At 61.1% G+C, this 16,437-nt stretch overlaps 2 protein-coding genes across 4 annotated transcripts in view; one reads left to right on the forward strand and one right to left on the reverse strand.

Annotated features, from left to right (window-relative positions):
* Positions 1-6: 6 nt before the first annotated feature.
* NPPC (natriuretic peptide C) lies at positions 7-3,686 on the reverse strand. Its single transcript, XM_074591356.1, has 3 exons — positions 3,560-3,686; positions 1,738-2,053; positions 7-348 (listed from the first exon to the last, which is right to left on the reverse strand). The coding sequence occupies exons 1-2, from the start codon at positions 3,650-3,652 to the stop codon at positions 1,751-1,753; spliced, it is 396 nt and encodes a 131-aa protein (XP_074447457.1). The 5' UTR covers positions 3,653-3,686; the 3' UTR covers positions 7-348; positions 1,738-1,750.
* An 11,451-nt stretch (positions 3,687-15,137) lies between these two features.
* DIS3L2 (DIS3 like 3'-5' exoribonuclease 2) overlaps positions 15,138-16,437 on the forward strand; it is a 193,903-nt gene continuing 192,603 nt past the window's right edge. Inside the window, exon 1 of one of the 3 annotated variants that reach the window (XM_074590908.1) lies at positions 15,138-15,257. The gene's annotated coding sequence lies outside the window, so the exon portion shown is untranslated. The remainder of the gene's footprint in view (positions 15,258-16,437) is intronic. The other 2 variants (XM_074590909.1, XM_074590910.1) reach the window with 2 other exon arrangements.

Consider the following 16,437-nt stretch of genomic DNA (forward strand, 5'->3'; position numbering starts at 1 on the left):
AAATATCTCTTTATAAACAATATATAAATAGCTTTACAACATAAATACATTTATGCATGACATGAATTTACAAACAGCAACGTTATACAGCTGGCTTCATCAGTCTCTGGAAAAGCACTGTCCCTTGTCTTGGTGAGTGTTTGTATATATAATATATATAAGATAGAGAGCACTTTTTAAAAAAATAACAAAACCAAAACAGCTGGTGCCATGACTCCTCGTACCAAAAAGAAAAACACAGCCACATCTTTTGTCCATTCTGGGGAGGGTCTCTGCTCTTCTAGGCGTTGCCTGGGGGATGGCCCTGCCTGGCCACGGCAGGAGAAAATGGACTACGGATTCAAAGCCCTGCGAGGAACGAGAACAAAGTGCCTGTTAGTACTTGCCATACACCACCCCTCGCCCATCCCAAGCTGAAACCCCGGCGAGAATAATCCTGGCGTTGGGCCGGGGGATGCTGAAGTCAACAGAGAACCTCTCTGAGCTTTTCGCTTGTGCTAAAGCGAGGAAGAAGCTCGACCTTTGCTTTCTGGCTGCCTGGTATTTAGGGGAGAGTCGGAGGGAAGCGTGCTGCTCCTCCTGGCCCTGGCTCTAGCAGAAATCTTTTTTTCCTGCTGAGAATTTAAGGAGAGAGGATGGGTGTGAGCTGGCTGCGCAGCCTGCGTGCACTTCTCAGAGCCCTGAGCTGGGCGATTCCTTGGGAATAGCGAGGAGCCGCTACAGGAGGGAGCAGAGGGGCAGCACCCATCCCTCTGGGCAGGGCCAGGGACCAGCGCTGCTGTCCTGCGGGCAACTGCTCTTCCCATTGCTCTGCAGAGCAACAGGGGTTCTGGATCCAGTCCCCTCCGTGCCCCGTTACGTTACTGCAGGGCCAAGGGACATCCCTTTGCGTGGGGCAGCGCCGTGCCGTGGGAAGAAGAGTGGCCTGGGCTGCAGTGGGCAAACGCTGCCCCAAGTGTGAGTTCCTCTGCTGGCAGGGACCAGGCCAGCCCCCAGCCCCATCGGGAAGAGCTGGCCAGGGGGGAGCTGCCGGGCTTCTCTCAAACCGGTCACTGCGGGGAAGTGATGCTTCTCTTGCCCATCAGTCCCTAAGCACAGCGGCTGTGGAGTGCCGCGGGAAGAACTTCTCCCAGCTCCCTGTAACTTGCTCAGATGCAAAGCCTAGGTTAGGAAAGTGCTACCTGTGGCTGTCATCACAACTAGGAGACACCTGGGGAACTTGTGTCTTGTTTTTCCCTTGAATTAAATTAATTGGAGTGTGGCTGAGCCAGGTGCCTCACTAATCCTCCCACCACAGGCACTTGGGGGTACCCTGCCCTCTGAGACATGTCCATGTGTCACCTATGTCTAAGTGTAGGATGCTCGGAGCAACTGGGAACGTATGGCTGCACCGGAGCTCCTTCTGCATCCCCCCCCGGAGCCTGTGGGTCTGGCTCACCGTGAACTAAGGCCTGGGTCTGCAATCCTTCTGCAGGGACAAGGTACCCAATGGATGGATGGATGGATGGATGGATGGATGGATGGATGGATGGATGGATGGCGGCACAGTTAAACCCAACTATGTGGCTTTACCCACCAGCCACACCGGGCTTTGCAGATGGCTCAAGCGGGCTGACAACCTCCAACCCTGCTCGGTGCTCCATCTCCCACCCGGCAGCGTACCGAGGGGCAGCGGAGCGGTCCCCCCCACCCCGGGACCCCCCCCCCGGCAGCCGCCCGCCCCGTCCGCGCACTCACCGCCAGGGGTCCCTCAGCAGCCGAGGCCGCTCATGGCGCCGATGCGGTCCAGCTTGAGGCCGAAGCAGCCTTTGCCCAGCCCTTTCTTATGGACGCCCTTGTGGCGGCGGCCCGGCGGGTCCTGCAGCAGCCGAGCCCAGCCCGCCCGCGGCCGGGACTCGGACCGCGCCTCCCGCGCCTCCCGCGGGCCCGACCCGCCGCCGCCGCCGCCGCCGCCGCCGCTCCGCTCCTTCTCCCGCTCCTTCTCCCGCTCCGCCGCCGCCGCCGCCGCCGCCGCCGCCTCGGGCGGACCCGCCGCCGTCGAGCCGCGGGAGGCCTGTGGAGGGGGAGAGGGTCAGAGAGCCGCCGCCGCCCCCCTCAGCGCTCCCCCCCCCGCCCCGGCTTCCCCGCATCCCGCAGCGGGGTCGGCGTATCCCCCGCCGCGATGCACACCCGGGATTAGGGGCTGTGCATACACACACATCCCCCCCCACCCCGCACCCCGCCTCCAGCAACGTCCCCCCATCACCCTGGGACTGTGCGCAGGGCATCCTCCCCTCTCCCCAAATCCGTGCGCCCTGCCCTGGGGTCGGAGCATCCCCCTGCCTCACACTGTAGCGGTGCCTTCCCGACACCCCCCCGGCACTGTGTGTCCCCCTGCCTCAGCTGGGTTCACTGCATCCCTCCCAGAAAAGGGCCGGTGGTGCTGCACTCCCCCAGCTGTGCTGCTGTCAAGGCACATATTCCCCCCCCTGCTCAATCTGAAGGGGCCTGAAAGCTGGCAGGGGATGCAGTGACCCCCCGAGGGGTCACTGCGTCCCCTGCCAGCTTTCAGGCCCCTTGGGTCACTGTGTCCCCTGCTAGCTTTCAGAGGGGTGTTCCTGTCCCCCATCCCAGCCCCGGGGGGGGGGGGGGGGGGGCGTGTCACACCACTCTGAGCAGCCCTCCCTGCACCCCTGCCTTGCAGAGTGTCCCCAGTAGCAGTGCAGAGATCAGGGGTCCCCTTTCCCACTGCTGCCCCCCTCCCCCCCCCCGTTAATGCTGTCTGGGTCCCCCCAATCCCCCAGTTCTGACCCGCAATTATGGGGGTCACACCCCCTTCCCTACTGCCCCCCCCATCTCCCGGCAATCCCCCCCCGCCTCCCTGCTCGGGGCTGCTGCCCACCAAGCCCTGGGGCTGCTCCCCCCCTCAATCATCTCCCTGACCCCCCTGTATCACCCCTTTCTCTGCCGCCTGCACCCCAGGTCTTTACAGGGACACCCCCAGTCCTGTCCCGCCGCTGTCCTGGGACACCCCTCAGTCCATGTCCCCATCTCTGTCCCTGGCCCCTGGGGCAGTGCCACCCAGTGTCAGTGGCCGCCAGTGCATCCCTCCTCTTCAGCATCCCGGGACACACATTTGGGGTGCCCCTGCACACACCCCCCCCCCCCTCATTTGGGCAGGGCTGCCTGGAGTGCTCTGCTCTCCCACCCTGCTCACCGTGCACCTGCTGCCCACCCTGCTCCGGCTCTACTCCCCTTCCCCAGCGCCTGGCACAGAAGGGGTGACACCGGGGAGCGGACTGCCACCCTCCCCGGCCCCAAGCCTGCAGGGTACCGGGCACACAGCATCCCCCTCCAGCCACCCGGTTTGGGGCTGACATCCCCGGGACACGCACGCCTGGGACAGGCTGGAGGAGCAGTGGGTTCCCCTAGCAGCCCAAAAGTCCATGGGGAAGGAGGACCCCGGCTTTGCACTGACTCCGCCACCCCAAAGTCACCCCGCATTCTCCCCCCTGTGCCCTCAGGACCCTCGGCGGGAGGGGGGAGAGGAGGGAGAACCGAGGGGCAGCTCCAGCCCTACCTTCTGTGGGAGCTGAGACGCCGGCTTCGCCTCCAGCCTGACGGAGAGCAGCGCGAGTAAAAGTCCACCAGCCAGCCAGGGTGAGATCTGCATCCTGCGAGGCCGAGCGAGAGGGGGGCCGGGGAGGGGGGGGGGGAAACAGCGGGGAGCCCAGGGGAGCCCCGGGGAGAGGCCGGGACCGGCGGGAGTCAAAGTTCAGAGCGGAGCCCCGAGGTCCCTCCAGCCGCCCGCGAAGTGCCGAGCTCGTGTGAACTTGGGCTTTCTGCTTCATTCATTTTATAACCCAACCTGCTCGGTGATGTCATCTAAACAACCAGGTCCAACCCGGCCTCCCACTCCACAATAGCAGGAATTTAAAGGGGGGGTGGGAGGGTAGGGGGGGGTGTCCCCTCTCCCCTGGCAGGAACGAATGACACATCAGCCCAAAGGAACCGGCTCGGGGAGTTGGAGAGCAGACGGGGAAAGCGGGGGGCATTTGGCTTCACGTCCGCCCCCCCCCCCCCCCCGACCACCCCCCGACCCCCCCCGAAAGCTGTCTGCCCTCCCCTTGCCCGGCTGCCCCACGGTCCCCCACTCCCCCCCACTTCCCCAGTGACCCCCTGTGGAGGAACACGGGCCAGCCTGGGGGGATGGCTGTCACAGGCTGGAGCGGGGGTGTCCCAGTGGGGGATTAAGCCCAAAAGACAGGAATGAGTGCAAAAAGCACTTCTTTTTTTTTTCACATCCAGGATTAAATCAGAACCTGTCTGTCCCCCAACTTCTCTCCCAGGTCCCTGCTTGGCAGGAGGGGGGACACTGCCCTCCCTGGCAGGGACGCTGGGGACACAGGGGGATGCAGGGGGCAGGGGCGCTGCTTGAGGGCACCCAGGTGGGTCCCTTGGCTTGGAGGGGGGGGACCTGCACCCTCCACTCTCCTGGGGGGGCTGGATGGTGTCCCTGGCCCTGGAGGTGGGGCTTTCACACACCCTGGGGATGTCCTCTGTGGGGCACAGTCAGTGTCACAGGGTCCCTGCTGGGGACAGGATCCAAGGGCTGACCCACCACAGGGCTGTGCAGCCTGGCCTCCGACCTGCTCCCGGAGCTGCAGGGTGCGGAAGAGGGATGTGATCCCGGGATTAATCCCAGCATCTCACAGGGTCTCTGGGGACACAGTAGGTGCTCCCCCCTCCCTGCCCTCCCCCTTCCCCTTCAGCAGCCGGCAGGGCAGGATTTCTGCCGCTGCTGATGGTGTGCCCGGCACCGGGCAGCTCTGGGGCTCTGGCGGCTCCGGTGCACCATCCCTGGCACCGCGTCCAGGGAAGGGGGATGCTTTTACTGGGATCAGGCCAGCGGAAAGACCCCCCTCTCTTTGCAGGAGCATGCAGGGATGGGTTGCACCAGGTTGGATTTGCACTCCAAATCCTTTCCCTGGAACCAGGGAAATGCTCTCTGCTCTTCCTGCTCTCCCCGGGGTCCGCTCCAGGCTGGTCCTTTCTTCCCACTCCCTTTCTTGGTCTTTCTGGGCTCTGCTGCTCCCCAAATCCCTGGGGAGCTGCCCCTGCTGGGGGACCATGGCTCTCTGGGGGTCTGTGTTTTCCCTGCTTGGGAGCAGGGAGATGTTTCCTCCTCCCCAGCCCGGGCTATTGGGCACGGGACACTTCAAAGGAGATTGGCTTTTCAGCTCCATGTGAATGGGAGCTGGAAGGAGAAGGTCTCGGTGGTTTTTCCATCATGCCTGCCAGGTGGAGACAACTTGGACTTTTTGGAGTGTAAAGTTGTGCTTGGGCATTTGTCTGCGTGCAGGCAGAGCGAGGCGAGGGAGCCGGGATTAGAGCCGACCCCGGGTGCCAGGGAGCTGTGGGTGCAGGCAAGGAGCAGAGAGAGGCCCCTTCTCTTGGGGTTCAGCTCTCATCCCCCCCGAAGCGTGCTGAGATGTGACACCCAGCCTCTCTGGAGTGCAAGGTGCAGGGGGGGCCTCTGCAGCACTACTGCTTTCAGCAGGGCTTGTGCAGGGGAAGGGGGAGCAGCGGGGAACTGAGCCTTGGATCTCCGCAGCCTGGGGCTGTTGGGGTGCCCGAGGTCACCAGCGGTGGGACAGCTGACATGGGCTCCTGCCGTCACTGGTTGTGCTGGCGGATGCCGCGGGCAGCGCTGCCCTGCGGCTTCTCCTTGGGGGGATCCAGGATGGGGAGGGAGATGGGGCAGACAACCAGGGGGAAATGTCACAGCGTGGGGAGGAAGGGTGCCTTGCTTGCCACCTGCCCCCTGCACGCGGTGGGACGTGGGGTCGGGAGCCATATCGGAGCTTCTCCACCAGCCCCTCGCCCCTAGGGATGAGAGCGTTGCCACAAATGCCACAAGGTGGTCAGGTCTCAGCCAGCGCCTGCCCGCAGGAGGCTCGTCCCGCGCCCTTTCACCAGCGTGGTTTTCATTAGTGTGTTTTCTTTGTCACACTGTGCAGAGCCTCGGGTTTTTTTTTTTTTTTTGGGGGGGGGGAGGGAGGGGCTGTGCTTAATAAATCCAATTAGTCTTGTTATTCAAATTATCCTGCCTTTTCTGCTGAAAGTCGCTGGAGTCAGAGCCGGGCGCACACAAAGCCTTTCCCTTAACTCAAACCAGATCGGATCCACCAGGGTGGCAAAAGCTCAGAGGGGGGAGAAGAGGTGGGCAGGAAGGGGTTAAGAGCACGAAACCCTTTTGCTTCGTGGGATGGGGACCTGAAAGACTTTAACCCTTGAAGGGATGTGCCTTCCTTGGCCCAAGGCCCTGCAGGATGCTCACATCAGCTGAGAACTGGCAGACTCAAGGCATGTGTGGAAGCTGGGAGTGTGGGGCAGAGAGGGCTTCCCTCGGGGGCTGGAGAGCAAAGAGGATCCTGCACAGCGGGACAGGGAGGGATGGAGACCCCCCAGGGTGGGCTGGAGGACGAGACACCCCTCCCCATCCCCAGGCGGGGAGAGGGGCTCCAGGGCTGGGCTGCCCCTGGGACACCAGCGTCCAACCAGGGGCTATGGGGAGATGGACTGAGGTGCGTTGGTGAGGGGGTGGCTTGAGGTGACCTAAGAAAGGCATGAAAATCCATTTTTGACTGCTCTTCGTGTCACATAATGCTTCCCGTGTGACAGCAGACTAAGGGCTGTTCAAAGGTGTCCCCATGGTGGCAGCCGTGCTGGCTCCATCCAGCCTGGATTCGAGCCTCTCGCCCCTTTGGCTCCTGCTGGGCATCACCCAAAGCAAGGACATCTCCTGCCCTCCGGAAAGCCCTTCTCCAGGGGTTGGGTGGGAAGCTGCATGTGCTGGAAAATGCCTGAAAGCAGAGAACATGGCTGCTGTAGGGCTAAAAACAGGGAGATATGGCCAAGTCTTAGCCAAGTGGGGGTGACCCCTGAGAAGGGGGACTCAGGGACACTGTCGGTGTGTAGGGAGCGGGGAAGGGAGCGGAGCGTGTGCATGTGCAGGAGAGCACATGGGTCCCCATGCCTGAAGGACGGCGAGGGATTCATCGGAGTGTGACTGGTGCCAGCATGATTTGGAGGGTGGGAGGAGGTGGGGTCACGGGGGTACATGTGACAGCAGCACGGGGTGTTTCTGCCCCATCACAAGGAAGGGGTGAGCGATGCCCGCGGGTGAGGCTGGGTCCTGCTGGGCGGCGCTGGGGCCCCGGCTCTGTATCCCCTGCCTCTTTGGGCACCTTCCAGAGGATAACCCTGAGGAGGTTTACAGGACAGAAACACGGACTCTAGCCTGAAGAAAGTCACGCCACTGCAGCAGTGAACAACCAGCTATCCATCCTCTTTTTCTTCCACTCGCTCTTCATTAGGGAGCGCGTTTCTGTATTGATTTGGGGAAACAGCTGCCCAGATTTATGTCTCTTCTGCTGCCATGGGCCAGGGAGCATTTCCCGACAGAGCGATGGATAACTGTAGCGTGAGGATTTCCAGTTGATGCCACGTGCGGGCCGTTTGTCCCTTTGCAAAAAGAGACATCAGAAGGCTGCGTGCATGCAATGGAGGTGCCGGAGCAGCCGATCTTTTCCTGCAACCGGTGGCCAACCCAAGGAGCCGTTGGTCAAGCGCCGTCCCAAAGCCTCTGGGTGGCTTTGGAACGAGCCCCAAAGCACTGCTGCTCTCTCAGTACCCACCTGGGGCAGGACCAGGGGAGCAGAGCAGATACAAGGACAGAGGAGGTACAAGGACGGAGGAGTGAATTCCTCTCTGGTGGACCAGGTCCCCAGGAACAAGACATGTGCTGGTGTTTGCCACTGAGGGTTTGAGATGACACAATAGGAGGTTTTTACAGTTTATGGGTTTTTTTACAGGTTTTACAGCACCTCTCTAGGGGACTGGTGACAGCAGGCTCATCACAAAGCAGTTTGGGGGGGGATATCAGTTTTGGCTGCATGGATGGATGAGCGCACAGTGGCACATGCAGTGGCAGGGGACTGTCTGGTCCCACCTCTGTGGCAGGACACGGCAGGCGATGTGCCTCCTGAGGATGCTTTGAAGCAAGCTTTTCTGGAGAATAGCCCTACAGCCCCCGAGGGCAGGAGCACCACTGGGCTGACGGGGCCACCAACAGCCCCGAGGCCCGGGCAGCCACCAGGCTGTCATGGGGACAGGGTGGCCCTGCATGCCAGGGTGCGATGCTCCTCAGGCACTGCAGCAGCACTGGCACCTGCTTTACCTCCGTATCTCCATGTCTGAAATGCTGATGGAGCTTTCAGCCTGTTTGAACATTCCTGATGTTTATTTTGGATGTAGCCGCTGAATGAGGCACTACAGGAAACACTACGCGATTTTACATTTTCCCCTGTCTCCTTTGGGTCTGGAAGAGGGCTCTGGCCCAGGACCAGGGCCAACATCTCCTCTCCCCAAACTGGGACCGTGGTGAGGAGAGGCCCCGAAGAACCACCCTGATGGGGCAGGTGGGGACAGAACTGCAGATGCAGCAAGGACATGGGGCCTGAGAGGACATCTCTGTCCCTTCCCAAAGCTTCCAGGGCAGCAAGGGTGAGGAGACAAGGGAAAGCCCCAGGTAGAGATTCCTGGGTCTTTGCTAGCGTGTTTTGTTTTGTTAGTGTGTTTTAGCACAGTGTGTTTTCCCCCCAGAGGCTTGCTTTGGGGTTTGCCTCTTGGGGTTTGCCATTTTCCCTGGGATCCCTGTGATGCTCCAGTTTCCTCCTGACTTTCTGGGTGTTTCTTTTCCCCGGGGCAGCGCTGGGATGGCCGTACCTCACTGGGCTGATGGGAGCGGGAACACGGTGTCTCAAGACTTCTGTTGAACATTGAGAAAATGAAGCAATTCTAACGCACGGGTGAGTCCAGGCTGTGAGCCTCCCTCTGTGTCAGTCCTCAGAGGATACGAATTGCATTGCCTCCAGCTGCCGGCAGCCTTGGCTCCGCAGCAAACCTAGGGGCAGGTTGTTGGGATTTTCCAAACTAAATGCCACCGTCATCTTTGACCTCCCCTTCTCAGACACCTTCCCCCAGAAATGGGGGTCTGGCAGCATTTCACCCACAGCCTGGAGGTCCCAACTTCAGCCCAGGCTGTTGGTTTTGGCGCTGAGCATCCCTTTGGGAAGACGTTCCTGCCCAAAGAGGTGATGGCCCCGAAAAGCCAAAGGATGAGTTATTGTCACCACATTTGTCCCCATGGGGAGCTGTGCCTTGTGGATCCATCAGGCCAGCAGCGATAGACCCTTAGCCTGTACCCAGGGAGGGGACCCCATAGCAGTGATGAAGCCGGATGCCATCACTGCAACGCGTCACCCCACACAGCCCCGGGGAAGGTCTGTGCCCCAACGTGCTACCTTCGCATCCGGGCCAGGTGAGCAGGTCCTCACTAGCCCTGCGGCTCTGGCGGCGGCGCATGCCCTGGCTTGGCAGGAGCCTCTTCCACCTGGCTCGGCTGGGCGAAACCCTGTCACCCTCGAAGATGCTGTCAGCAGGCAGTTCCCTTGTGGCCCTCCCGCCAGCCCCAAATGGCCCCCAGCCCCTCTGAGGTGGCTTCCCAGGAGCCTAGTGCCAGACTGTAGGAAGTCCCTTTTGGCTTTGGTCCTTTGTGGCAAAACCTTCGGGCTTCCCAGGCGTTTCCCGGGAGCATCCCGGATGTGGGTAACCCCAGGGGAGTGCTGGGATGCAGGGAGCTGAATCCTTGCTGGTCTCGGGGATGCTGGTGGTCGAGCCCTCAACCTCCTGCCAGGGCTGTGATCCTGCTGAAGCCAAATTTGGGCTTTCTGCCCCTTTTTTTTCTTCCTGGGAATGGGTCTGGCCGTCTCCAACCAGAAGGTTTGTGCAGGCGCCAGCCTGAGCAGCACCGGGTGGCCCTGGCCAGGGCGAGGTCTGGCGAGGGAAGGGGCACATTTCGGCTCTGTGGATGGCGGGGAAGCCTTGCGGAGCAGATAATGGTCCAGCCGGGCCTTGGCCGGGCCTGGGAACAGCCGGGGCCACCGGTCCTGCGGCCAGGGAGTGCTGCCGGCTGCGGGGCGACGTGGTGGCCCCGCTGCCACCCCACCAGTGTGGACGTGCGGGGCTCCACAGCACTAACCTTTTGCAACCAGACAGAATAACAATGCCGGTCCGCTGGGGTATAATGGCCGGTGTTTGCTTGAGATACAAAGGCACAGGGCTTTCACATGAGGTAATACTGATAAGTTACGCTCTCATTCACCACTCCGCCTGCCAGCCGGCAGCGGGACCGGCAACGGCCCCCACTGAGCTGCTGGGACGTGCCCGCTGACCCCGGGGTCTCCGCTGGAGCATCACCTCCCGCTCGCCCCCAGCATGCCGTCCTCACCCTGCCCACAGCCCCCATGGGGGCTGTTCTGACTCCCTCCCATGTATGTGGGGTGGGGGACGGGGTGGAAGTGATGGGGGTTTGTGTGGGGTGAGTCCCTAACCCTGGGACCGCAGAGCAGCATGGTCCATTGGTCCCTGCCTGCCTCGAAGGCACATTTTGCACTTCCCTGGGAGCATCAGACGCGGCTTGAACTCACTGCACATCCCCTGTCCCGTGCACCCTGTTCCCCCTGTCCCCCCCTTGTCCCCTGGTCCCCCTGCCCACAAGCTCAGTGGTGCCGGGCAGCTCCCTGTCCAAGTTTCCTGATGGGACCTGTGGAGCTTTGGTGTCATCCAAAACCACTTCAAGCATCTTTTGGAGGCTCAGTCCCCTGCTCTGGCAGGGCAGGAGGGTGCAGGGAAACCAGGGGATGGGTTTTAAGAGAGATATGGCCATTATAACCAGTGGGATTATTGTGGAAGAGACTTAAAGGTATCCAGAAGACAAATCCAGGAGACCCCAGCTAGATCGGGAGCAAGGCACTAACCCTGCTGCTTCAGCGTCCTACCCTGGCACCCCACCTCTGTCCTCTGCTGCCTCCTTTATCCCTTTCTTGGCTGTCTGTCCCTCTTTGCTGGACTCTGGTTCTCTCTTTCCTTTGCTGGACAAACACAGCCAAACCAGACCTTCGCCCCTGCCTGGGGCGAGCTGCAGGCGTTCCTCTAGGCGTTGTCACATCTGAAGGAGATGGGAACCCATCAGTCCTGATCTTGGGTGGTGTGTTTCCCAACCAGAAGTATGGAGGGCTCAGGAGAAGGCTGTAGAAGCTGAAGGGCAGGTGGGGCAAGACCGCATGTGTTGTGACACAGTTAGCAGATGAGTATCTATGGCGGAGAGAAATGTTTTTTAGATTATTTATGGTAATAAATCTGTCTCCCTCCCCTCCTTCCCCCCCACCCCGAGCACGGCTTGTGCCCTCAGGTCAAGTGCCCAGACGGCTCCCAGTGCCTGAGCAATGTCAAAGCAAGTGGGACTCTGGCCTAACTCTGGGTGCTGCTGCTGCAATCGAGACATTTCCAAGGGTGCTCAGAAGCTCCAGAGCAAACCCACGGCCCCGTTCTGCCTTTGAGCATAGCCTCGTGCCATGCGGGTCTGTCTTCTGGACAACAGCAGGGAAGCAGAGACAGAGCACCCTGCTGCCCTCCATCCCCCCGCCATGGCCTGCAACCTGCAATACTCGGTATCAATGAGAGGTGACATTTGGGTTGGCAGGGGCGAGGTCTCCACGTGCAGTGTCGGTTCATGCCGGGTGGGCTGTGGGAAGTGAAGAGAGGCGTCGGAGGAACCGCTCTGCTCCCATCCAGGGTTCCCCTCGTTGAGTCATTTCGGGGCGGCTCCAGCCCTTTGGCCAGTCACTCCTGATTAACACTGATGTAAATGAGCGCCGGGCGGGCCCTTACTCCTCACTGAAACCGCAAGCAGAGGAGCCAAAGCCTTCGTAAGCGAGGTGCTCCCGGCCAGGGAGCCATGCGGTGCTCTTGCCTCGGCCGAGGTGCCGCAACACGTTCCAGCCTCCAACGTCGGGGAGCAGCTACCAGTTACTGCCAGGGGGGAAGATGGTGAGATAATCCTGCGCTGTGGAAAAGCAAGCCAGGACACTAAGCTGGGCTTGCTGCTACAGGACCCCAGGAAACGAGAGTGCAGGGGAAAATTCTGCCCATGGACCTGCTCCCTTTTTAGAAAGCCCATGAGTCGCCATGGAGGGTCGTGGAAGCAGCAGTGAAGTGACTGCTCCTTTCTGCTCAAGAGCCATGAGGATGGTATAGATGGAAGATGGAGCCAAAGGTGAGACTGAAGCAGTCCGGCCCTTCCCTGGGAGGGATTGCATTTGGTGAGATCCTGCATGAGGCACCGGCTTGGTGCTATGTTTGCACTTGGCCTCTTTCAAAGGGTGCGAAGGATGGGCACACAGCTGGTCCCAGCCACACAGGGATCTGCTGCGTGCCCACGGGGCACCAGGAGGGCAACACGTATTTGCTGTATCTCTTGTTTGTCTGGGCAAGTGATGAGGCAGAGCAAAAGTGGGCAGAAACGCAGGCTCTGCCCCATGGACCAGACTAGATCTCCAGATCCCGGTTGCTTCCAGAAGAGGGCTGAGAAACGCTCTGCTGATCTGCTGGGGCTCACAGTCCCTTGTGCAGCAGGGGCCCAGCTGGAGGCAGGAGGTGAGAACGAAGGAGGCGTCCAGCCGTGGAGACACATCTCTCTCGCCACGCATGATATCACTGCGAAACTGCAGGCCCTGACTCCGGCAGCGGCACTAACAAACACCGAATCCTTCCCCTTCCTCCCCCCATCAATTTGTCTCCTGTGGAAGGAACAGAGCACGCTGAAGCTGCTGCAGCTGGTGGCACCACCTGGTGCAGGAGGGAGCCCGGCCAAGCTCCAAGCTCGGCTTCATCCCCACAGGGGTGAAGAAGAGCAGAGACATGATGTGTGTGACTCAGCGTCACGGAGAGGAGCTGCTGCACCCACCTGGCTGGCACAGGGAGGGGGACAGCAGGGCTGGGGGGTCCCAGGTTCCCCGTGCCCCATCTCCCGTGCTTCCAGGCGGGTGACCTCCTGGGAACGTGTGGGTGAGCACAGCTGGGGATGTGCTGCCACTGTGTCTTAGCAGAGGAGATGCCAACCACCTCACTTTAGCAGCAGCTGGGGGAGCAGGAGGAAGCAGGGGAGCACCCACCTGTCCAGTGAAAGGGTGATCCCACGCGGCCATGCTCACCCTGGGGCCAGCTCCAGTGGAAACAGTGTCCACCCTCTGTCTTTGTGGCTGGGCGTAACCAGCTGCTGTGGGACTGGTGGCTCTGGTCGCATGGAGCTGCTCACTTCCTTGCTATCGGGGCTCTGCCTCCCAGCCATGCTGGGGCAGAGCTGAGTACTCGCTCCCCTCCTTGAGGTGGCCAGAGCCGCCAGAGTGGGGACAGCTGATGAGCTGGCAGCAGTGCCGGCAGATCACAGGCAGAGCCTGGTGGCTCCATGTGGCTCACGTGAATGAGACGCTGCCTTTGCCAGTGGCACCCCAGCCCACAGGGAGATGTGACTGTCCCTGCGCAGGCAGGTCTGTGCTTGCTGCCCTTGGTCCCACAGCAAAAGCCTGCTGGTTTCTCAGGGCAGGTCCCTCGACCGACCCAAGGGCCAGAGTTGGAGCGGTCTTTGAGTGCCACGGTGGCCATGGGGCACTTCACCTTCATCAGCTCAGTCTCAGAGGGCTCGCCATGGCTTTGTGGAGGCTCAGCAGCACTGGCTGGGAGCACAGCCTTGGGGCCAGCTTGTGTTTAGGGGGGGCTGGCAGCCACAGGTGATGCTACACACTAAGAAGATGCAGCCTTATGGTCTTTAGAGGTGACCAATGCCAGGTGCTGTGGACACTGACCTGCAGGAGGCAGAATAAGGAAGAAGCACCATGGGGCAGAGGTCTTCCCCACCCTAAGTGAAGGGGCAGCACAGCCCCATGTTTCTGATGAACTGAAGACTCACCAGAGCCTTCCCTCACCAGAGCCCCACTTGGAGACACCACCTCAAATCCCTTCAGACCCTTTCTCCACTCCCTGCGGGGCTGCTCCTGACAGACAGACCAAATGGTGGTGACTGGGGGTGCCATGAGGCCAGTTTATTGCTCTCCGGTTTTTCTTCTGGCTGAAGTTCTTTGGCAAACCCAGCCTGAGTTTGCAGATAACACCAGGGTGACCAAACCACCTACTCCCAGCCAGCCAGACCCTGGATCTGACCCTGCAATAAAGCCCCGGGGGAGGTCTGCAGCCACAGAGAGAGCAGGGAGTCAAAGTCCCAGCTCCTGACTCTGGTCTCATGCTTTAATGTCACCCTCTGACACGAAGGCTCTGACTTATCCTGGTGGAGATCAGGCCACCGTTGCTCAGCACCATGAGTTGGTCATTATTTGGGGGGCTGTGGCGTGGGTGGGCTGGAGGATCGGCAGGTTTCCGGGTGCCGAACCTGCATTGCTCGGGAACAGGAGCCAGGAGCCTGCTCACCTCTGCAGTGAGCTGAGGCCATGCCAGGTCTTGAAGGAGGCTTCCCTGCGTGGCTTTGGGAGTTATAGGTACGGTACCTGCAAAGCTCTGGGAGTTTCCACTGGGACAATAGCAGTCTCACCTCTTTACAATATTAAATCAGCTAAACTATGCTTTTTTTTTTTTTCCCCCCCACCTATCTCGCCGGAAACTCTTGCTGAAGCAGGAGTGCAGGCAGGCAACTGGACCAAACTGTCACAGAAACCTCAGCTGGCCCTGGCTGGAAGGAGGCGGGGTTGTCTGCAAACCCTGCAGGCGGGGTTCAGCCTGGGTTGTGTCCCCGCTGTGGTGACAGCACCTCCTGTTTCCCACCTCCCCGCCGCACCACGGGGGCCCCCTTAGATGCCCCGGCTCAGCCTCCCGCAGCAGCAGCCCCAGCCTGGGTGGCCTCCCACCGCCATGACTGACGGAGGCGGGGGCCCAGGCCCAGCCTCAGCCATCTGGAGGCTGCCCTTCTCCTGGCAGGCTGCGGAGACCGACGGGCCGTGCCTGCGGGGACCCCTCCAGAGAGCGGGGCTGGGCCACCCCGTCCACTCCCGGGCCACCCTGCCCGCCCGCCCTCCCTCACAGGGCCCTTCCCGAGGTCCCTCCCCAGGCCCAGCGCTGCACAAAGGGGCCCAGGGGATGGCGGTCCGCCCCATGTCACTCGAGACCGCCTGGGGGTCCTGCCCCGGCCCCGGGGCTGCCCCGGCCCATCGGGGAGAAGTGAGAAGCCAGCGCTTCGCGCCTGAGGCCTTCTGGGCCCTGCCGCGGCCCGTAGGTCTCCCCTGACCCGGAAGCGGACGGTGGGGGCGCTGGGACATTTAAACGGCGCGGAGCGGGGCGGCGCGGCGGGGGGAGCGGCTGGGCCGGTGAGTGGCGGGGGTTGGGTGTAGTGCCTCCTCCGCGGGCCCGTCACCGGGGGTGGGGACGACGACTCCGGGGGGGAGGGAGCGGCTCCCCGGCTGGTCCCGGTGGCACTCAGGCCCTGTCAGCCCCGTGGCAGCACCGCACGGGGGGCCGGGCCCGGCGGTTTGCTGGCTCGTCCCGGCGCGAGGGGCTCGTCCGGCCCGTCAGCTCCTGCTTCAGGCCCCGCGGAAAGGCGGTGGTAGCCCGGGGTGCGTTCCCGAGGGGGTCGGGGGCGATCCGGGCAGGGGAGGCAGCGGGCGAGGGGCCGCCCCGGTGCCCTGGGTGCGGGGGAGGCCCTGCGGCTCTGGTCCTGGCCGCGCCCTGGGCGCTGGAGCGGGTGCCTTCCCCGCTGTGTGCTGGCCCGGGCGCCTGGGGACCCCCAGAGTGCCATGTCCAGCGTGGTGCCAGGCGGGTGGTGAAGGCCCGTGTAGCTCTTCTAAAACAGCCGGGTGAACAGGGACAGTTTTCATCCTGGGCCCGGCTAAGCCAGCACCTTCCCCCAGCGCGCGCTTCCTTCCTTCCCGGCCTTTCACCCATCTGCATGCCTGTCCCATTCAGGAGTGGGCCAGTGGGGTGTACCCCGTACCCACCTCTGTGTTCCTTCTGCTCCCTGGCTGTCAGGGAGCTGTCAGTTCCTGGTTGCCCATGGAAAACTAATAATGAAATTGTAATGCGTGGGGGCTCGTAAGCCCATTTTTGTTGGTGCTCCAGTTGCTAACTGCTAACGTGATTAAAGTTGCAGAAATTACAGCGGAGGCGAGGTGCGAGTGTTTATTCTTTGCTTGTAAATAAAGATGGCAAACTAACTCCTGTATTCCAGAACCAGTGTTTGGAGATTAGTCTCGCTGGCTTTTATAAATGTTATCTACTTCTGTTGAATTGGCAACCAGGAGAAGGTGACGTTAAAAGAAAGTTTGCTGTAGACCTACCCACGTGAGGGTTTTGTAATAGCGCTGTAGCAGGTCAGTCTATTAGAAAAGTTTAGCTATTGGCCAGCGCCAATGGAAAATCTTAGGAATAAGAATCACAAACCGCACAAAGAATTTTTCCTATTTATTCAGGGACTTTTAATTTTTGCTTTGTATTGTGAAGCCTATTCACATCCGTGCTCAATTACTTAAGTAAATCTCACTGCAACACGCA

Source organism: Larus michahellis, chromosome 6 (assembly GCF_964199755.1).
Source record: "Larus michahellis chromosome 6, bLarMic1.1, whole genome shotgun sequence".
Classification (NCBI taxonomy): domain Eukaryota; kingdom Metazoa; phylum Chordata; class Aves; order Charadriiformes; family Laridae; genus Larus; species Larus michahellis.